At 45.7% G+C, this 23,461-nt stretch overlaps 1 protein-coding gene across 1 annotated transcript in view; it reads right to left on the reverse strand.

The window, feature by feature from the left end:
* Window positions 1-23,461, reverse strand: part of HCN4 (hyperpolarization activated cyclic nucleotide gated potassium channel 4) — a 115,880-nt gene that overhangs the window by 28,416 nt on the left and 64,003 nt on the right. The window contains exons 3-5 of the mRNA XM_069797783.1: window positions 22,996-23,157; window positions 14,209-14,427; window positions 558-704 (exon numbers count right to left, since the gene is read on the reverse strand). Of these exons, the coding sequence (XP_069653884.1) occupies window positions 558-704; window positions 14,209-14,427; window positions 22,996-23,157 (528 nt within the window). The remainder of the gene's footprint in view (window positions 1-557; window positions 705-14,208; window positions 14,428-22,995; window positions 23,158-23,461) is intronic.

Below are 23,461 nucleotides of genomic sequence, written 5' to 3' on the forward strand. Positions count from 1 at the left end.
GGTACCTATTCACATACTGAGTGGCTGGCAGGGCCTGCATATTGCAGCCCCCACTGCCTTTATGTCAGACATCTCTTGTGCCACAGCAATTAACAGACTCAGGCAGAAGTCCTGCAAATGCCAAAGGCCTGGGTTTCTCTCTCCACAGCAGTGACTTCTGCCGTGACCAAGGCAAGGGAATACCAGATGTACACCAATGGCTAGGACAGTCACTTCCTCTGAATGAAACTGTCTCCGACAAAGACATAGCCAAGCTGTGGACCACATTCTTCTTGGCCTTGCTCTCCTAGAAAGTTAGGCACAGCACAGGAACAGGTACAGCCCCAAGCAAAATGGGGCCTTTATGGCTGCTCAGACACATGGATGTGCTGTCTCTGCTGGGCATGACACTAGAGCATGCACACAGCCAGGGCTAATGGGAAAGCCGGACTCCCACCACTCCCATCACCTGATGGTGTCCTCTGCAAAGTAGTAGGACAGGACACTGCACACCAGGAACTCCACAGCTGCCGAAGGCGACAGGAACATGCACTGCCCATTCACTGCCCCCTCCTTACCTCTCGGAGGGGTTCACTCAGCTCTCCCAGGATGCTCTCCTCATCAAACATCTTCCCCTGGTAGCGGTGCTCATAGTAATCATGGATGCGCTGACGCATGTCTGCTGGGAGCTTGTGGAAAGACATATACTGTTCCACTTGTTTGTACTGCGCAGGGGAGAGAGGAAGAGAAGGAGTCACCAGGACATGCGACAAATGGTGCCCACTCATGGACAAGCACATGCTAGACTGTACCCATACCTGCTTTCTTCACGCCAAGCCAGGCCCAGGCAGATAAATCTGGTGCAGGGGAGAGCAACTGTCTGAACACATGGGCAGTTTGTAGACACCTTTGGTATATTCCCCAAATGGCTGCCCCATGTTTTAACCTTTAAACTTATCCTCAGCCAGTTACACTGTGGAGACAACTCCTCATTCCCTGGGTGCTGAGCAGCCCAGGTGCCTGTTTTCCCCTACACACACAGCAAAAGCTGGGAGCAGAGATGAGTAAGAATTGCTCAGCTGGGAATCTCCTCTCAGCAAATATTGCTGAGCGAAGACCGTCCAAACCCTGTGCAGAATGAGAGCAAGGAAATTACAGAGTGCCCTCAAGAGAAGGTTTTTCCATGGCACATAGCAGAATGGGGCCAGGGTGTATGACCTGGCAGCTTGGCTCTAGACCAGTAAGTGATGTGCAGCACCTTGAGGCCTCAGCCAAGCACAGGAACCCACTGTACCAGGGGCCATACAAAACAGCAGAACACAGTTCTGCCTTGGATGTTCATAGTCACAAACTGAAGGACACACACAGGCAGAAATCGGAGTTACTCAGTTGAAGCTGCAGTACCCGTGGCCTGCTTTTCCTCTCCTCTGTGTTCTTCTTGTCTGCCCTGCTATGACGGCTCTTTTGCTTTCCCACCTGGGGCTGCACAGGTCCCTATTTTCTTCACCTTTTGCTTGGTCTCTATTGCCCCATGCACTTGTGCTATCTAACTTGTCCATGTTTTTACCTAATAATTTGCATTTCCATCATGTCACTTAGAGGGGAATACAAGGGCACGCTCTGACTGATGCAGAGCAGTATCTGGGGATGAATGGTGCTTTCTATGAATAAATGACACTTCCTCAAGGGCACAAGACTGTAAATGGGTCCACTTGCCTTGAAGGTGCTGCAGGGACAAGGTGTGTCCATTGCAATTGTCATGTTCCCTCCCACTCGTACACAGCACAGAATATGATCCTGACCGTATACCATACTAAATAATGCTGACAAAAGGACCACGCTTCCCCTTTGCCTTCCATCTTTCCCCTCTTCTCCCCAGTAAATCTGTCCCTGAATGTCCCTTTACTGCAGCTTGTGCTGAAGAGCCTAATTACCGAACTTCTGCTCATTACAGACCTCCCCTGCACACACCAGTGTCACTCTGCTCTCAGTACAGTCTGTGCTGGCACTGCCTTGCATGCTAACAACTTGATCTGCACCAGAGAGGAGAAGGAATTACTCTAAGAAGCCAAGGTGGCAGAGGGGACACTCGGGGTTTCCTGGCATTTCCAGAGCTTTTTGTCTGTAGCTAGCAGCAGAGGAGCTGGCTGTAAATATTCATGATCACTACAGCATGATCAAAGTCAAGCAAGTCACCACCTCCCCACAGGAAGCCAAGCAGAGAATTGGCAATGAATGCTGCACTTTATTATTTGGATTGCTGAAGTTCTGTAGAGACTGGCAGGATGCTATGTCAGGTGGTGCTATGCTGGGTGCTGCACAGAGTCTGCAGCTTGTAAATGAGGGAGATAAAGGGAGCAGAAACCAACATCTCACATGTGGACAACTCACTGGTCTAAGCCCGTTGAGAACTTTACAGGTTATGCTCTTAAATGCTGAAAGTTTAAGGGCTTGGCTCAGATGCCTAAACATAGATGTCTGCTGCGACTGCAGCATTTGAGACATCCATGGGACCTGGCGAATCTGACATAGGACATGCAGGACACTCATTATGGAAAGGGAAATCATTAGGCACTAGCTTTTGCTGACTCAGGGTTATTAAATTTATCCTAAATCCAGAAACAGTTCTCCTTGTTTTAATCCTGCCTTTTTGTTGAATAAATTATTTGCCAAAAATATCACTTATACTCTCAGTTTTAGCCCAATGTCTTGAATTGGACTATTGACCAGTGTCACAAGATGCCTCTCATCACCTGCTGCCAGCCACCTGCCAGCTACCCCTCTTCTCTCCACCATAAGCACTTGCTATCAATCTTCAACTGACCTTTGCTTCTCGGGAAAAATACCCCCAGCTTCTCAGATTCACAAGCACCGGCTGGATGGGGTGGCTCAGACTCTTTGCTTATTCACTGCTCTACATGGATTTATTGCTTTGTAACAAAGAGCAATAAATTACTGCTCTGCAAAGTCCCTAGGGCTTGTCAGATTCTCCTACAATCACTGTCCCTACATAAGGCTCAGAGTAAAAACAGGACAAATTTACTTCACCAGAAAAAAAGGTTCTGCTTCCGATTAAAAACATGGTTATAAAAGAAAATTGTAAAATAAGAAACCATAATTCTCTGTCATAGTTAAGAAGTATGCATCTTGGCCCTCCTGTCTTTGCTAGTGCCACCTCCTCTCACCCACGCCAGCTGGTGAGTTTTGTGGGCTCTTAACTCTCCCTTGCACACAGATGGAGTCTGCAGAGGTGCTCAGAAATGAAAGCATCAGCCCCTTCTCTCTACATTCGGTAAATTGAAGATTCATGTGGGGTTTTCCCCCTTTCCTTGGAGCTGCTCAACCAGGCTGAAGGCCACCACTCTTGCAGCAACAAGCATCAACAGCGACTAATTGAAAGGCCACTAAAAAACTGCATGAGGGAGGGCCTTTCAAAGTGTAGTGGGAGGTACATCTCTTCTCAGCTCTACGCTCTAAACAAGACCACGCCTGAGGTCACCAGCAACCCTCAGTGATGGAACAAAGCAAAGGGGTAAGGGTAATCGTGTGGTGAACGTCAACAGCAGAGTGCATGGGGATTAAAGTCGTTGCCTGATAACCCTGAATTGACAGGTCTTCCTTTTTTAACTGAGGCCCTGATAGCGTGCAGATCTGGCACTCTCTAAAGCCACTTCATGCCCCCTTGAGTTGGCACCCCTTTGAGTGCCTTTCAGATGTGGCCAGGCCTAACCCAACAGCCCCCTTTTGCCTCCTTTCTCCCTTGTACTTGTCTGTTCAGTCTCCTACTCATCTCCATGTCCCCAGTCTGACCTGTGCTCAGAGGAACACACAGAGATTAGTGGCCTCTCTGAGTTCAGCTAAAAAGACTCATTTAGGAATTATTTAAATCTCTCTGAAGACAATCGAGTCCATTTAAATCCTAACTCATTTTTTTAAAGTCTGTTTTTCCTCAAATAAGCCCTTGAAGGAGGTATTAATATATCAAAAGGAAACCATTTAGCTGAGTATTTTTCCTTCTATAACTGGCCACTTTCCCTAGTTGTCTCACAACTCCCCTCCCCTTCTACCAAAGCTCAGATCACTCACAGTCCAAAGGGAACTAAATATTTTTAACTCCTTCCATGCCCTCAATCCCTGTCATGAATCCTCCTCTCTCTGGCAGTAATAAATCAGTGGCTGAAAAGGCTCGACTATTTCCTTGCCCTACTTTTGAACATAAAACGGATCCTGCATCTTCTCTCTTCTTTTGGTCCATACACATCACTCTTCAGAGCTTCAGAGAAATGCTGATTTCCATTTTTGCACCTCAGTTAATTCAAACATACTTACACACTTTCACAGTATGCCTACCAACATGGGCACACACCCATAACCTACTGTAATGAAGGCACTTGGGATGCTTGTCTACCTCTACCCAAAGATAAATATACATTTCCTATACAGAGCTGTTGTACTGTTTACATCCTTCCAGAAACAGGCTGAAATCTCTGTGGGACATAGCTTAATCTTGGTCACAGTCTCCAGATCTGGACTCCATGAAAGTCAACAGAGATGCACTTGCATAAGAAAAAGGAGAATCAAGCAGAGTAATGCGTTTTCAGTTAAGTGAAAAATTATGATGCTCTTGACAGTATTTCAAATGCTGGTAGTACACATCCTGTGAGACTGGATTAAGATACACATAAGCAGCCACGACATACAATGTTGTAGCTCTATCAGGTAAATCAGTGCTTCACAGGAGTAAAGATCAAGTCATGAGATTCACCAGATGGAGTGTCTTGATGGGACACAGTTGCATCTTTGTTTTATTTAATCTGACCATGATTAGGAATAAAACAGTGCAGCTCTCCAGCATTTAATAAGCATCAAAACCAAATAAATACTGAGTTCCTTTTTTTTTTTTTTTGTCTTTTAAAGTCATTTATATTCCCATCCTCAGGATTTGTTCTATGACCAGATCTACATCTTACTCAAAATGATCAAGACACATGTTCTCATGGAGTCAAATGACTCCAGGAGTGAGTGTTTTAAAGGAAGAAAAGGGAACTTCTGTAACATGATAAAATCATGCTGACACTGCTGGTGTAATCTTTGTTGGTTTCCCTTTACAGAGCTCCGTGCTTGTACATATTTAGTGTCAGTCCTTGCTTATATAATATTGCTCTTTCCTCTTGCTGAAATTTTGCTGAGAACTGTTACTGGTGCAGGCTATCACAGTTTATCCAGAGTCTGCCAGCACTTAGGAATGCAGTTGGTTCTACACACATACTCATGCTCGAGAGCACTGCCCTGCTGTTCTCCAACAAGAATATAGACATTCATAAAATTAAATGTGCACAGGGCTGTCTTCTCCGTAGCAACAGGAAGGTGATTGAGAGGGGCTGTATTCAGGCATATGCTGTCCTTTCCATATTCCCCAGCCCCCAGGCAGCAAGAGGATGGGCTTACAGAGGAGGCTGAAGCAGGAGCTGAATTCCTTCACAGAGGGAACCAAAGGAAACTCTAAATGAATTAGTAAGTGGAAAGACAGCTGGGTTGCCTGCATGAGAGGAGTGGTAGTTGTGGGAGGGGATCAGAGTGTGGTACAGGCAAATTGTAGCAGGTTGTATAGGAACCAGTGGTTATTTCAATACCAATTCAACCAAAACAACTCAGACCACATCTAGCACAGCAGCAAACATTATCAGTGTTACTTTTGCTTTCTCATTCATGAGCTAAATGTAAACCCACGTCGATCTACTCTTCAGCTTTGGAAGGTATTTGATAGCTACCTCCATTCTGCAAAAAGCTTTATGTAATGTCCTGGTTCTGAGTTCTTCCAAAGAGTGGGTTAATTTTGTACCACAGCACTAGCTCAAATTTCTACAGGAAGATGACTTTTAAGTGTTGCATGTTAAATGCTGAAAAACATGGAACACTTTTACCCTTACTTCAATGATACCTTCAGAAATTACCTTACCTAGAATCAGGCTCTTTATTTCTTGCTGTGTTACAAAGACCACAGACACTAGCAGAAAATTCGAGGAGCTTTTTTCCCACTTTCTATACAACATTCACTACACTGAGGATGGCTGCAATGGTCAGCTGCTACAGCTGCCTCCCCTTGCTGTTAATCAGTAGCTATTCAGGCAATGATTATGCTTCAGACAATACCATTTCTGAGCTGTGAGATGTCAACAGGCTGTGTAGGGTCAATTATGAGCCTGATGAAACAGTTGTTTACTTCTGCCCATCAGCTGCATTGCTGCAGTAGCCACAGCACAAGCCAGGGAACCCCACCACGGGGGATGGTGCTGTTAGCACATAGCGCTGAGTTTGCATTCACACACCCAGAGGACATGGCCTGGCTCTGCTGCAAGCAATGGAAATGTCTGCTAACTTCAGGGGTCCGAGGAGAGCAGACCCAAGAACTTTGGGATAACTCTCTTTGCCTTAAATGTTGTGGGCAATGCACCATTTGTATGCTCTTACAGGTACTCAGCCTTAAGGTCTAATCCTGTGCATCACGGGAAGGTAGTGCAATGATGAATGTATTATGTACAAACCTGTACATCATGGCTACAGAAACAGCTTGTTTTCCATGACTAGCTCCAGCCTGGGAAAAGCACCTGAAGAGGATGCCTTGCTGGGTTTGAGAGGTCACATCCTAGCATAAGTCAGTAGTCCAGCATTGGGAACTTTTGGACCTGGTCAATGAATCTTCTATTATTCATTAAGCACTATGAAACTTGTATCACAGGATATTTTGGAGATGTCAGGTCATGTCACAGGATTACATATCTGGAGGTGTTATGGGGAAAAAGAGATCAACATTACTTTTATCAGAAGAGCAAAACGAGAGACATGAGGTAAAATCTTGTCACCAGACAAAAGCCAGAGATAGGGAAAAGGGAACAGTGAGTCTGTGCAATTTGAAATCAGTATTGCTGGGAGCAGCCTTTTGCCAGGAGAGATGGCTCAGCAGGGAGGCTTAGAACTTCGCATTATGATATATTTATTTATTTATTTACAGTTCAAGTGCCAAAATGAATTTCAAAACTGATAATGAAGTTTGAAATCCCACACTGGGATACGAAGAACTGCTGAGGCAAGAGCACTTCCCTTTCCATGACAACACATGCAGTGCGTGCATGCACAAACATACTGCTCAGACCAGGCTGTCATCGACATTGCTCAAGAACAGAGCTATTTGTCCAGCTTCCACTCTCAGAAATAAGATGTCAAAATCCTAGCTATAATCACAGTATCTCTGATACAGCAAACCAAGACAAATCCCTAACATAAACCTGCTGATGGAAGGCAATCTACACAGCAGCTTCGTTTCTCCTTCTGTAAAGATGTGCTACACAGACACTGCAACGTCGCTGACTCCTTCCCTCCCTTGTTCATGTGAGCATGGAGAAGGTACTGCATGTACCCCTGCACTTCATCACAGTCATACAGTCCATATAGGCACTGCCACCCCTAAGATGGACACACACACCTGGGCACTGAACTGTCTGCTTTAAGTGCTGACTGATCACCACCTCATAGATATCAAGACATGTTTTACAGCTTCAGAATGGGGCTTCTTTTAGTAACACATGGGTAAACAAGGAATAGTAAGTTCACCAATGAAATATTCTTTTGCAAGAACACAAACTACTCGACCCCAGTTTAGTTAAGGCCATAAAGGGATGGCAATTTGAACTGCAAGATGTTTTTAAAAGAAACCATTAGGTTTTCCTTCAGAAAACATTTCCATTTTATAACCAGCCCAGGATTCTTTCATGAAAAGCATTAAATAACCTTAAAACAATTGACACAAATTTCTGATTTTTTTGGTTTGGCTGAACTGAACGAATCATTATTTATACCACCCCATTATCTATTTCTTACAAACATTCTTCTAAAATCGAGATGGATGTGGTATCTGTAAAAGGACAGCTGCCTTGCAGCGCTGGATGCACAATCCTGAGCCAGCCATTCTCACCAAATCTTGGCTGCTTATTGCCTAAAAGCAGTTAGAGACTGAATCACAGAGTTAAAGAATGATATAAGTTGGAAGGGACCTCTGGGGATCGGTCATGTGGTCCACATCCCCACACAAAGGAGGGCCAGCTTACGTCAGGTTGCAATTTTCTGGCAGCCTCCTTGGACTTACTATCTCATGTGGGTGGGTATGCAGAGCAGGTGGGGATGGAGGACCCTTTGCTATTCCAGCCATTCTTTAATACGTCAGGGGGGAAGCCGGACCCCTCCTGTTAACTTAAGCTGCATCTAACCTTGCTCCTTTCGCTTGCTGACTCTGGACTGCAAACCAGCCAGAAAACCCAGTCCTGATTACAGAAAATACTACCTAGAGGCAGTGCTGAAACACCAAGCCCAGTGCACATCAGAAGCCCTTCCTTCTAGATACAATAACTAAAGCACATCATTTATAAGCCTTGTTATCAACCCCAAATGCTTTGATTGACAGTAACATGGGATATAATAGTTCTCAGGCCATCTCTTAACAGACTGAGATAATACACAACTAGTGCAGTCATAACAGGATAAAGCAAGGCTCTCCAAACTTTTTCCAATTAGGAAATTTGATTAAATTATGCATTTGATTAAATTTTTCAGACACCTTTAATTTCTGGAGTGCTGCACGCTACCTACCCTCTCCTTCACACACATTACCAGAAGAGTAAGAAAGCTTTGCGGCTTTCCTGACATCCAGAACTGAGACGTTAGCTCAGGAGGAGACTTCTACATAACCCCTCTGAACTCCAGGAATCTGGAAATGTCACCTGAGAACCTACAGACATTGGTGACCAATCATCTTGGGAATGTCACTTCAAATCCTGTCCAGACTGGTAATAAACATGAAATTTCCAATCTGACAGCTTTGTGGCAGAGTAGGCATGGGAATAATGACAGTCTTTGCCCAACTCCACACTAACAGAGCAGCTGACACTAGTTATTTTAATGTATCTGTGCTGTGTCGTCCCCAAGGTAGCACTGGCTGAGCCAACCCTGGAGCCACAAGAATTAATACTGCTTTGGTACAGTGCTGTGCTTGAGTTAATTAGCTCTGCTTAAAGGAGGGGTGGAGAGGGGCTAATCAGCAAGGGCATGTTGCCAGGCTAATGTGATTATACTGTATTCAGGACCCCAGCTAGGATCTCTGCACTGAATTCCCTGCACACATTCATTTGGAGGCAGCTCAGAACACCGAACTGCACAGTAGAACAGCCTAAAAACACAGGAGTAGCCATGAAGGGTCAGGCTGAGGGCTCCTCTCACCTGGTGGTGTGTCTCTGACAGTTTCAGGTGCTTTGAGGAAAAGGAGAACGAATGAGAGAGGCACACAGCAATCCAGCTCCTGGCCATACCTTCCTAGCTTTTCTGACAAAAGCAGATTAGGGATACCCACTGCCAGGGGTTGTATCTGCATGTTAGCATTCAACATTTGAAAGATTTTCCTTACACGAATTTGTCTGAATAGTCTGCGGCTAATCAAACTTTGGACCTCCGCAGCACCCTGTAGCTGTTAGAGTTCTACAGTTTAATTACATACCATAAAAAAACCCCAAATCACTCCTTAAACCTGTTGCCTAGTAAGACTCTATACTGCTGGTCTCCAAAAAAGAGCAAGGACTGACTAAGCCCAGAAGACAGATTTTCAGCTCCTGTAGTAGACAGGCACAATGGCAGTGTCTCACTTTCCCTGTAATTAATATTGGTCTAACATCTGCTTTGTCCTCCAACAGAGATGGCACATTCCAGTTGTTATGCTTCAGCATTTACAATTACTAAATTTTCCCCAACTACTCTTTGCTGAATTCAGGCTGATGACAGAAGGGCTGAAGTGTTGATAGTTGGACAGTAAAGTGCTTTTTTGCTTGGATAGCCAGACCATGGGATAAACCTGTGGCAAGAAGGGCTGTGCTGATGATTAAGCAGGGCAGTTTCAGGAACTGAGAGGTGATAGCATTAGTGCTTCTGTAGGGTTTATAGACTGATTCTCTCTTTAGTGTTACCTGCTTGCCCACTTGCAACTGTGCTGCAGCAGGTGCTTCTTCACGATAATGACAAGTGAATATGCAAGTATCTATCCAGTTTCAATATATAGTTTAAGAACAAGAGTCATTGGATAGACTGGCCAGGGAGGAAGAGGAGCAGGGGAATGAATGTGGAGTGCAGAGAGGTTGAAAGAATGCCAGTGTATCAGACAGATCTTGAGGAGAGATGAGGCTCTGGAAGGAGAGATTACGGCTTTACTGGGCTCTGCAATGCTGACAGCAGCAATTCCTACCTCTCATCAGTCATTCTTCCATATGTACCTGAGAAGATAACACACGAGAGTTGAGCCTCTCTGCAGGATGCCCATCACTGCTTGCATCCTGCTGGGATGGGAGAGTGAAGCCCAGAGTCTCTCTCGGCTTTGTTCCAAGGAGCATGGCTGCAGTAAGCAGCACAATCACTGCTCTCAAAAGCCTCAAGGTTACAGAATCTGCTGGGGAGCATGGCGTGTATGTGTGTGATGACTTGACATAAATATTAATCCAGCTGAGCTTTAGGATTAGAGAAAGAAATTAATAGGGGAATCTGCAAAAAGCATGAAAATAACTTGCATATCGGTTTAGTTTATTCATCTCCTGGGCAGGAAACACTCTTCCTCTCTTGTGAGCCACAGTTACTGCAGGTTGCGGGGTAATTTTGCAGTCAATTATGAACTTACATGTTAAGGCTTGAGCTGATCCACAAACAACTGAAAAGGGCCTTGCACCTCTGCTCTTGGTTATGGACTTCCTCCACCAGCACCCTGCACCAGCCCTGGAACTCAGTGGACTCTACAGTAAGCTAATTCAACCCAGTAATCTGGCAGAAAACTAATCTGGAAAAAAGAAATCAGCTCAGTAAAGGTCTGAGAAGCATGAAAGGTGGTGCACAAGAGTGAAACGGTGCAGTTGAGAATAATGGCAGGGAGCACTGGGTGAGAACGGGTATGTGAGGCTTCCCCACTTTGGTCAAAGCTGTCAAATCCATTCAGTTATAATATGTAACTGCACAGCATGACTTTGGGAAATTTTTCTATCAGAATCCTTCAGGATGGACTTGTAGTAATACTCTCTCACATGTAGGAAATAGACACCAATCTTAGGTGCAAAAATATTTTGGAGTTAGACACCAGACTGGGTTAAGAGAGAAGAGTCAGCTCCTGATCATGCCACTGACTCTGTGACCATGGGCAAGTAATTTAGGGCATGACACACTCTGCAATGCAAGATGGGACAGGCAAGTCCCTTCTAACTTTGCCTCTGGGGCCAGAAATAAAACAGTCACTTCAGAGTACCAGATCTAAAGAGCTATTCTGATTCAGAGCTTTTTAAGGGAGGCACAGAGCCAGACGTACATGATGGCTGTGCCACTTCCAGTGCCTAAGCTGGTGTGAGTGCTCTGTGCCACATGGGACTCTTCACTTGTACCCAGAAACCTCGGCACTACACTGTCTTGGAAGGTACAACTTCCCTTTCCAAATTCCCCATGCTTCCTATCACCCCATCGATCTGCTACAGCTTCCCTGCCTTGCAGAAACCAGCATAGCATGAAGTCAGATGCTACAGGAGGAGATTTAGACAGGACTGGAATTGAATGTCCAAATGTTCAATGAATCCAACCCAGAGTGAGACAAGCCTGCTACTGAAGCCAACAGACAGCACATCTTGGCTTTTATTCCTGTTCTCAAAAGCTCTGTTTGTACAAGTGAAGAACAAGTTGGTTTGGCAGAGATCTAGACAATCTGAAACTTTACCACAAATTCACTCCTGAACCTTGTCCTGAAGGTTACACAAAGCAAAGCCTGTCAGTACTGTTACTAGCTATAACCTTCTGTCCTGTCACTACGTTATTTCTGCTATTCCTCTCCCTCCCCACCCTCTCTCCTTTCTTTGGCTACTGCCAGAACAGCTGCTAAAGTCTCTGTAGCCTGAGCCTCTGCTGAGGTGAGAGGCGGAGCCCTGTTTGCAGCCCAAAGGTGTACTCAGCAGAGGTCTCAACTGCTGTCTGCTTCCACCAATCGACCTCCAAACTTGTTGAGATTCTTTGCTTGTAATACGCTTCAACAGACACATTGTCCCATGAGGACTGAACTAAATTGAGTTGCAGGGCTGCAAATCACAAAGCAGCCTCATTTTAATTATGGCTATTCAAGTGCTAAGGAATGCAGAAAGTAAATACATATTTGTTTTTAGGCCATCATTTGTCCCATTTGCAAGAGGAAAATGAACGTACTCAATCCCTGAGGCATTAATCCTAGGAGAATACCTTGGGAAATGAACCTGCTATAAGCACTACACAAGAAATACACCCTTTCTTAAATCCTCTACTCACTGCTTTTGTCGCAAAGCTTTTCTCCTGGATCGATTAACTCTCTCGTTCACATCTCCACATTCTAATAAGGCTTTAGCATTTCACACTTCTTCTGCCACCCCCGCCGCAGTCCTTGCTGGCTTACTGGTGACTTATTTCCCTGAGCACTGACTGGAATCCAACTTCCAGGGTCAAGTTCTGCCCTTGTCTTCAGACCTGGCTTGAGAAAAAAAATCATAGTGCCCAGTCCTGTAGGTGTAAACTTGGCTGCAGCTAGGTTGACCAGGTGGTTGGATTTGCAAATCAGTCCTTGACTTCTATGCTACTTCAAACACATTTGAATATATACTCTGCATACACAGATTTGATCAGCTTGCACTCCTAGTGCTGCAGTGTCCTTCTCTTTGGCACGCTTTACCCTCAATTAGAATTAGTCCAGCCAATCTGTAACACAGTGGTAAAACTCTATACAAAGCCCACTGCTCCAGTTGCATCCCAGTCCTCCACACTTCTCCCAGGCTTTTCCCACTTTTGGCCCTAGCTGTGGTTTGAGATCATCCCTATCCTCAAAGCATGATTCAGCCTCTGGTCGTCTTTGCTTTCACTCTCTGCCCTACTCTCTTTCCAGGGCCCAGCATTGTAATCCTCATGTCTCAAACCTGTTCTTAGGCCATCTAACAAATCCTTTCTCCCACCTCCACCCTGAACCAAAAATTCACCTAACCTGTGCATGCTATCCATAGTTTACCCACTTGAATAACACCTACCCTTTCACCTAATCAAACTGCACCTGGCAGGGTCAGAATAGGGCTAGCAACTAATTCTTCCTCTTCTTAATCTTCAGATCAAATGTATCCATAAGATCCTGACCAGAAGACCTCCTTGCCTATAGCATCCTCAGCCCTACTAATCAAGGACAGTTACTTTTGTTGATGCCTAAAAGTAACCTACAGCCTTTGTGGTGAAGTCCTTTCCTCACCTCTGAGATGCACAGGCCCTTGCTCTTAGTTGCACACAGTCACTCTTCAATTAGCTCTCCTGTTTTGTGGAGGTGCAGGCCTACTGGTTCAACCAGAAGTTGAAGGCAGAAGTTTTGCCTGTCTATGTCCTAAAGGTAAAAGTATCATTGCACCAGCAGCCCCTTTGCTTTAGATAACAAAATGTCATTGTACACATAGCGATATACTGAAGGCACGGAAAGAGGGAATGAATTGATGCAGTTCCATGAGATACCCCTCATCAGCTGAATCACAGTAACTGACCCTGTTTGTCCCTTACCATCTTACGAATTCACAGCATCACCTTAAACCCACCACCACCAGTTACTGCTGCTGCAGTGGTAACCTCATCAGTTGTGACATTTCTGTCTGTGCCCTACATTATGCAATTCAACAACTGTGCAATTAATTTGATAGCTACCTGGGGAACCTGTTCGGAGCTCCTGAGCTTTGATCTGTGCTTTGGGGTTTGTTATGTAGTTTCACTCATGAGCACTGAAGTGAATAATCCAGATACTTTTAAAGAAAGTACTTGCTAAACAAAAGCTGCACATTCTGGAACATTCACTTGGGATTTGAAACAAGATCTCAGAAAGGAAAAAGTGACTTCCAATTTTAGATACCAGTGACATTGATAATGTTGATCTAACAAGACAGTCAGAGACAACAAGAATCACCCACTTGCCCTACTATTATTCATCTGATCTTGCATCTATTTCCTCCTGAGGGTCTGTTTGAGCGAACAGATGGGTATGATTACCAATAAACTGCCATGGTGACAAAGACACCGCTCCTTTGGCCTTTCACATGGGTCACTGACAGCCCTAGCTTCCTCCAGACAGTGCGTAAACCACCCCTGGGTCACATAAGGGTTGCAAAGCCCAGTCCTTACCTTCTCCTGGTACTGACGCCGTGAGGAGTCCAGAGACTGGATTAGGGCTGTGGCATGGCCGATGAACATGGCATAGCAGGTGGCACCGACAATCATGCTCAGCATAGTGAGCCACACATCTGACATGCCAACGGGCGCCTGCTGCCCATACCCAATGCAGAGCATGTGACTCATTGCCTTGAACAGCGCATAGGAATACTGCTTCCCCCAGGAGTCATTCTAAAGAGACAGATAGACAGACAAAGCTTTAGCAGTGGGACAAGACATTCTCTGAGATGTACACATTTCAGAAAAGGATACCTAACATTAGATTCAAAAGTCCATGTTTAAAGCACCTCTATATGTTAAACAAGCAACTTAATTCTTTGATGGCTTGGAAGTGCTGGGCACAGTCAATTTAAAAAAAAAATTCAATCATCTGACATTAACTGACTTTGGCCAGGGTTTTTACAAATTCCATGTACTCTTTCCAGCAAAACTTTCCAGAAAGGAAGCCAGACAGTCTGACACACTGGTAACCTGGGATAAACTTAGATGATGCATTGGGATATTTTCAAAATGACCCACATGTGGGAGAAGGAACTGAAGCAAATGATTATTTCACTGGGAAATGGACTTTAACAGAGAACTGGTAAAAGACAGCCTGAGCAAGGTTGCCAGCAGCAAGATCTTAGAGTGGGCAAAATCACTCCCCAGCAATTTAGGAAATGGTCAGGTTATCTGGTCATTACCTGAAGAGATGGGAAGGGCAGAAAATTAAGATGATAATGTCCAGACGGCAAGTTCTTCTCAGTGTAAAACAGGGCTTTTTTCAAGGAGCTGAGAAAACTACAAATGGTCTCATTTGAGAGATGCAATAAACCACTGTGAGAAGCCAGCTGAAGTCAACGGCTTCTTTTGGACACCCTGTGCTCTCCCACTGCAACTAATACAAGAAGGACCTCAGCAATTACATCATGGGGTAGGGAGGAAAAAAAGCATAAGTTTCATGATAATTCTGATTAGCTTGAGTTCATGGAACAGCTCAAGGTACATTTACTATCCTGTGGGTATTATATGCTAGCACGTCCTTGCCACAAAACCTTGTAAAATAAATGCACTGTCATCACACATTGCTATTACAAGGTATGTGAAAAAATACCTCTGCTACAGTGACATTCATTGCAGCACATAATCTGTATATTCATCAGTCTTCCTTCTGTTCCTAGGAAGGTGTTAACATTATAGCTATAGCTGTGCAGATATATATACCATGGCAGCTTAGAAGGTCATTGTACAGAAGGCCTGTACAAATAGACAAGCAATACTTTTGTGAACTCCCTTCAGAGAGAAGCAGCAGCCTCCGCACCACTGACCAGCAATGCTGGGAGCCCTGGAGTTTACTGGATACCTCCTTGGAGGTGTCTAATCACAGTCAGGCGGATGGCTGATGACCTCTCTGCAAACAGCTCTCTGAGTGTCACTAACATTGATGGAAATTTTTCAGTAAGCTTACAAGTAGTAAACAGAAGCAAAGCGTACTGTTGCTGTTTGTGAGCTGTGGCAAAGAGCTGGAACCTCTGGAGAGTGTTAATGCTTGGTTAGGAGATAAGCACATGACAAAGACAGGCGATAGTGTTACCCTGGCCATATTCAGTTACATTATGCAAGACAGGCCTGATTCACACTGCAACAAGAAGGGCAAAGCAACAGAAGTGGCAGCAAAGTGGACACAGAAGCAGCAGCACATTCACAGCCCCAGAAGAGACTGCTCCCTGCTGGCGCCAGCCTGTCTGGGCTCACCTTCTGAACAAAGCAAGAACCTGTTCACCTCCTGCACTGGAAAAAACTACCCTTGAGTCAACAGAGAGACAAGAGACAATGTGGCCATTGGTGTCTCTGTTCCTGGCTGTGCAGCTGGCTTGCCAGTGTGTGAGAAGTCGTAGCCCAAAGGGGAGCCTTGCTACAGATGAAGGCAAAGAGCATTAGCACTCTGCTGCCCACACAGGGCACGGGTACTGCCTGAGTTGTAAGCACCAAAGGAGTGAATCTGCATGCTCCTTTGCCTCAGCCGTGTCTATGCTGTGTCCCCTAGAGTCCTGGCCAAAGAAGGGGGGGGGGGGGGGGGGGAGGGGGCATTTTTCTACCACCCAGGTCTTGTGTCATTTTGCAGACCCACTTCTGATCTGTGAAGACATCAAACATCTCACACACCTTACACAGCCATCCCTGCATCTTCACTGTTAAAATTTCCAGGAGCCAGAGTCCCTTTCCCTCAGCCCTGTAGTACTAGCAATCATAAAGCCTTGGCCTCTGCACTTACAGAATGGCAAATGCTGTAAACTCTATGGCTTTAGCCCATCTATGGTCCATGCTTCAGCAGGGAAGTTGTCACCCTGAGACAACAGGCAGGAGCAGTCACACTTGACCAACCTTTGCTTAAAATGGTGTACCACTTGTAAAGGTAGGCAGGACATTCACAGCTTTACTGGGGAAGAGGCAGTAGTGCAGGTATCCTATCCCATCCCTTCCTTGTTAAATTAATTCCTTTCCCATGCAGGCATTTCTCACTGGACATTGCAGAAATGCTGCTGCCTTCCAAGTTCAGTGTGGCAGTAGTTTAACAGAGCAGCACATTTCCACAACAGAATTGAGAGCAGGGAGAAAAGAAATGCCAAGCTGAAATTCCAAAGGGAATGTGGGGAGACAGAGTAAGAATAGCTGAGCTGGAATTTGATATATCAGGGAACTGGCTGCCAGGGTCTTTAATTGCCATGAATGATCAGGGCCTAAGAGGAACATCTGGGTATCAGGCAGGTTCAAGTTTTAAAAGCCATTCTTCCAGCAACTTACTGCTCAGGAGTGCTGCTTATGAGGAAGCTTGCCAGTATTTTGTAGGAATTAGTCATCCAAAACTACAACATCCAAGATCATTGAGCCTCCATTGCCTGCAGAAACACTTCTGGCTCCCTGGGAAGTCTACACTTACAAGTCACAACCCCGATTCCCATCAGCAGCATGGCTCCCTGTGAGCACAGCCTGCTTTGTGCCAGACTGAGGAGATCGCTGAGTAATGACAGACTGAGGGACAAGAGCTGGAGAAAAACATGGAGTGTTTAAAAAAATATCCTGAGCAATGTGGTCTACTGGGAGAAGAGATCAAGGGCTGCTGAAAGAGAGGCACTTCCATGAAGGGGAAACCTTTCAGAGCAATTACCTTTAGGACACAACCTCTGAGCTCTTTGAGCACCTGTAAAGAGCACTGGATCCTCATGGCACAGTCTATGCAATGACTCTTTGCTTACAGGTCTCAGTATATCTTTAGTTTTTAGGCCTGCTCTACACTCTTTTGTTTTCCACAGAATAAGCAGGCAGGTCAAGAATGTAGCACTTTAAGCCAGACTAGTAGTAGTGGTTCCAAATGTACCATGGACACAAGTTTACTAGCATCATGGTGCCTTATACTGATACAGCTTGTTTCTGTAAGAGCCATACCCCTACACTCAATATACCACTATGCCAGTCCCCGCAGTGGGAGGGTTGTACTACTTCAAATATACTGGAGTGGTTAAAATGGCCCATTAGGGTAGGTAAATGAGGCCTTAAACTGCAGAAAGAAAATCACTCCTTGTTAACCAAATCTCAAAGCAAGCTAAAATGGAGCTACAGATCTGTGCTTGAACATAGTCAAGAGGGATGTTATCTCAGACACACGCCGGGCACTAAGAGCATTTGCAAAAGCGAGTTAAAATTACTTTGAAGCTGTTTCTCAGACTAGCTTGTTTTTAACATCCACACTGGCAGTACTATAAGGGTTTCTCTGGGATTAGTGTCTGGACTGCAATGCCTCTGCTCAGATCCACCCTTGAATACTTGGAGACATGTTTCTGGAACTCTTCAAAGGCAGTGTTGGGTTCTGCAGTATCTTACAGAAGCACCTAAAGAAACGGTATGGTGTCTTACAGGATGTTCTGGGTTTGTTGTACGTTTGAGTGCACCTGGTTGAGCCCTTACTGGAGAAGATTAGAAAGAGAGAAGTAAAGACACAGAGAAGTACTGGCAAATTCTTGGCGTACAGTCATAGTCCACAGGCACAATGTTATGCCTGTCTTACACTACTAACATTTCACAGTATTAAGGAGCTGTCTGTAGTGAAAGGGCATATTTCAATCTTGTGAACTCCTACACTTGTCTCAGCAGTGATCTTATCAACAGAGTTGTTACTTGGGGGTTGCTACTGCACACCACTTATGTCAAGCTGCGAAATAAGGCCTCTGAACATCACTGCCCTCCCCTGGACAACACTGTAACTGCTGGGCCGGGAAAACAAACCTTCAGATCCAGTTTAAAGGAAGGGAATAGTGGGATGGAGATGACAGGTCGAACTTCACATCGGACAGAACCTGCCTGTTCTGGGCTTATTTCCAAGGAGAGCTTTGCATGGCCTTCACCTCAAAGAAGATATTTTCTCAGGACTATGAGTGCACCAGTCTTAACTGCCCCAGTCAGCCTTGCCTGCGACTGCCACCCATGCACCCATTGTTCCTGGAGCTCCATTTCAGCGCAGGCCTGAGCACCCAGACCTTGCCTGAGCTAGCTGTACCTGTACCCAGCCCTGGGCCCTGAACATATGCTTTAGCCTTGTTTCCAGCCTTGCCTCTCATCCTGTCTCTTGCTGCTCCTAACCAGACTCTCAGGGTAGGCCCTGGACATGACTGTCACCCTGCCTTCACTGAAATGGTCAATGGACCCTGTTATCACCGCTTCTGCTCTGCCTACCCTGTTTCGGACTGGTAGGACTGTGCCCTAGGTGGCGAGGGCACCCTTGGCTCCTGGCTCATATCCCATTGTGGAGCAGCCCTATTCTTGCTGCTCACTGACAGACTTTATGAAACATGATAATCTACTACACAGCTTCATATGCCTGCTGAGTGAGGGTAGGAGGGATCTGCTGGACCAGAGACTTGGGGGGAGTGAGGAATCACACAGGAGATTGCTCTGTGTTCCACAACACATGCTGCATCTGTTTCTCTTCCTCCTTTCTATCAGCAACACTACAAGAATGTGTTGGGGGGCGGGGAGCGGGGGGTTAAGATCAAAAGGAAAGCTACTCTCCTTCTTTTGGTAGAAGGGAAGACGGAGGACGATTAGTATTTCCTATGCAAGGTTGCTGCATTTGACATGGGGATATTTGCCTTCCCTGCAGGGTTTATCAGTTCAGCACAATACCCAAAGGAGTGAACCACGTGTTTCCAACAGCTTTCAGGTCTCAGCAGAGCTCAGATTTCTCTGATGAGGAGCTGCCAGGCAAGGGTCTTGAGGAGATGCTGCTGCCCGTACACATGCCGCTCTGCAGCTGACTCACTAGCTTTTCTCTTTTTAATAAAGTGCCCTGTAGGAAAGCTAATACTGAAGCCCCTGAGACTGGGGCTAAGCAATTAATACTGAAAACATCCTTCCCTGCCATTTTAGAGCCAGTTCAGAAAGAAGTCAGAGACTCACTCCTTGTACAATTGCTGAAGATGAAACATGGTGCATGTAGAAAACACCAAGATGAATTGGACCCAGGGATTTATCAAGCCCCCGATATGCTTTTGGCAATACCAGACCCTTCACAGAACCCCTGGAAGAGGATCAAACCTTTAGGAAGCAGATGGAAGGTGATGAATCTTCTTTCCCTGCTGTGTCGGAATCAGAGCTGATTTTACGGACTGCCAAGTGACTAGGTGGGAAACTCTGGTGGAAGAGCAGCACCAGCATACTCAAGGAGAAAGCCTCCAAAGCATCTGGCACCTCACTTTCAGCTCCCTTTGGCTGTAAGCAGCTTCAGAAGATTCCTTTTTTTCCTACAGTGGTTCCCTCCCAGCTTTTTGGCTCCTGTGTGTAATCAGGGCAGTCGCGCACCAAGTATATTTATCTCCTCAAAGCTGTGACCAGGTCAGTACAGAATGTCCCAAAATCCAACCTACCAACTCCCTGTCACAGACAGATGCCATCCTGGCCTCCCACCTTCCAACCCTGTCCATCACAACTCTCAAATAGAGCCATTCTGGAAACTATCAAGATCTTGGCACCAAAGTCTGAGAACAGCCCAGACCACCAGTTTCTTGTTGTTTCCTGACTCAGTGGCCTCTCCTATTACCTCACTATAGACTATATGTAAATTGTTGCACTAATCATGCCATCCAGATTCATCACTGGTCCCAATGACACATCTGGAAATCTTCTCAGGAGATTAGAGGACAGAACCTTAATGTGAGAAGAAACTAGCTGATTCCAGAAGAACTAATTATTCTCTTTGTTAAATGTTCTAAACCCAAGCTATTTTGGGGCTGGCAAATTCCTGTACAGCTTCTGGAGTGAAAGCCACCTGAACTATAGGTGGGGCATATAACAGTGTCTCTGGCTCTTCATCCCAGCTTCCTGAGGCTCCATTTCTGAGACAGTCACTGAGATAATAATTTTTTTTTCACTTTTATTAAGTGGAAAAAGTGAAGGTGATTTAGCTGTAGAGGAGAAGCACAAAAAATCACACAAGGCAAGTTTAATTCCCAGCTTCACAGGCTCTCAAGGCTGCAGCATGAGCCCTTGCCTGGTAAAGGTCTGCTCTGGATAGAAGCTTTCTACCCTGCCCCTCCTGGAGACTCTGCTGAGCCCTCCTGCCTGTGGGATGCATCCTTTCCCCCTCTCCTCAGTCTTGCTGCTAAGAAAGGTGCCTAAGCTAAATCTTTTCTTCCTTTGTCCTGTCTCCTGCCACCTTTCAAGACCCTCTCCCTTCACTACAGTTACCTTGATGGTCATTTATAGCCTCTGATCATAGTCTGGCCCAGGTAACTCTTTTTCTAGGTTATATGACTTTAGCTGTGTTTCCCTTCTCATCAGGCTCTGATCCCAATATGTTTGCAGCTCTTTGTTCCACTGGGTTACACAAGTGGTCTTCCAGCTTTACAGCCTGAGTGAAAAGTGTCCAAGAGCCAATGTGCATTAGCTTGTGCCATGCATTTCTGCAACATACTCAGTACAACCCCAGGTCTCAGACTGTTTTAGATACCCACCATTAGAGTATTTACTCATCCTCAGAAGCATCTGGGGAGGGAGAGCTCTCTGAGACTCCCATCTGACTTGCCAACAGAACAGAGTTGGGAACTGAACCCAGGTGTCCCACTTCCAGTCAGTGCTCCAGCCACTGGATTATTCTTCCTCTTACTGCATGTGTCTGCCATTGTTAGTTATTATCTTCTGTGAAGGTTTTCCATGCACCAGTTACCAGTAGACCTGGTTGTTTTGACTCTTCAGGTCACATTGCAGCTTGTGTTGCAGCTCTCATCTGTTGGCCTTTCAGCCAAGTGTGCTACTCACACTTGTAGCTCTGCAACCCTAGCTTTTACCTCTTCCCCCAGGGCTGGATGGGAAAAGTAGACAGAAGTTGTTGCCATCAGACAACAGCCTCCACCTAAATGTTAGGGTAAAGGAAACATGGTTCAAATCTGCTGCTCTGAAGCTGTCCTGCAAGTGCACCATAGCCAAGTCACTTCATTGGATGGGGATGATACCTGTCTGCACCTCTGAGCTCTCCAGGATGAGGAGTTGTATGTCCTTTTGAACTTGAATAGCACAAGCACAATGGGGCCCTGATCTTTCATTGTTCCTGCCACACAAATAATAAAAAGGCAGCATGGGGGAAGATAAGGCAGCTGCTGCATGGGTTGTTCTTCCACTGTAGATAAATAAAGGGTTCTAGTCTCCAGAACTGTCAGTCTGGCACCTTTCAACAGCAGGAAGTGAATTATTATTGCAGAGGGAAGAAATGAATAAATAAACAGACGACTTTTTCATGGATGCTCACTCTTCTCAGGCATGGGCAGCATGTGCCCACAGCTCTGCATGTGGGAGGCATGGGAAGTTGGCAGTTCTTTTATACGTTTTACATTTGTTCTGTTCTGCCCGACTGCCTGATTTTTTTTTTTTTTTTTTTTTAAGAAGAAATTGGCTAGGGGAATCTGGAGGTTAAGAGCTGCAATAAGAGGCAATTTTTTAAGCTTTGTCAGTTTTTGCTGCTTAATCAACTGGACATTGTCCCTTTGAATAAAAGATCCTGAATTCTCAGCGAAATGGTTGAAAGGTACCATGAACTCCCCGTGCATTTACCATATGGTATAAATCTCCCTCACATCAAACAGCAGAGTGAGCAGCACAGCTTGGGACATTATTGGGAAGTCTGGCTACTGATCCCATGATGGGAGGCCGAACTGTGCCTTGGCAGAGTCTGTTTCAGCCCCCTCTAATGGGATACTGTGCAGCTCCCCAGGGAGAAGGGTGGGTGATGACACCGACCCTTCAAGTGGATATGCAGCAGAAGGCTTAACAGTTGCCTTGGAACCAGTGATGGAAATTATGGATCAGTCCCGGCTATGGCTCTAGGACCCCCTCTGCCTCCTGTCTTTGGCTCAGAACACCCAGATACCAGCAGAAAACCGTTCCCATTCTTGTTCTTTGCTGTTTCCTGCCAGGAGGGGGAGCCTGGCTCCTGCCTTCTGCTGCAGGCAGCCCGCAGCAGGCTCTGCTGGGGCTGGTTCCGGCTCTGCATGTCTCGTTGCGGAGACCGCCTCCAAGGAGTCTCCATGCCCACAGTGCCGTGGCTTTACAAGTGCCTCCTGGACAGTGGAGGAAGGCCCTAAAAGGAGGTGGGAGGAAATGGGAAGCTGGGGGATGCCACGTTAGTGCTGGGAGGTCAATGCTGAAATGGTGATGCTGTGACCAAGGGCCTGGGTTTAGGGCCATGAGGGAGCAAGCGGGGCAGGCACTTACCACCATGCGATTGAGGGACACCCAACAATCATCAGGGAAGTCCTGCAGCATAGGCACAAGGAACTGGAGGCAGCCATCCCAGTGACACAGCAGCAACATCATCCCAATCAGGTTCACAATCCGCACCACCGCACTGGCCAGATCGTAGGTCATGTGGAAGATCTGCAGGGGACAACAGGGAGCAGATTAGATGGCAGCTCCCCAAACAACCAACCCAACATAATTAGATGCAGTACCAGGGTCAAGAACCTTGCTAAAGTAACAGAAAAGGCTGCATCAGCTCAGCTCAGGTCAGTCACAGTATGCAGGCAGAACCCGCTGAAAAACAGATTAAAAACCAAAATATAAAATCATAATTGTTGACCCCTCTTGCCCTTTGATTTTGCCTTCTAATTTACATTAAAAGCTCCACAACTCATTCTATAAAATAAATTGGTTGCAAATATTTCTGGAACATCAGCCACTC

The sequence above is a fragment of the Haliaeetus albicilla genome, chromosome 12 (genome assembly GCF_947461875.1).
Source record: "Haliaeetus albicilla chromosome 12, bHalAlb1.1, whole genome shotgun sequence".
In the NCBI taxonomy this organism is placed as follows: Eukaryota; Metazoa; Chordata; class Aves; order Accipitriformes; family Accipitridae; genus Haliaeetus; species Haliaeetus albicilla.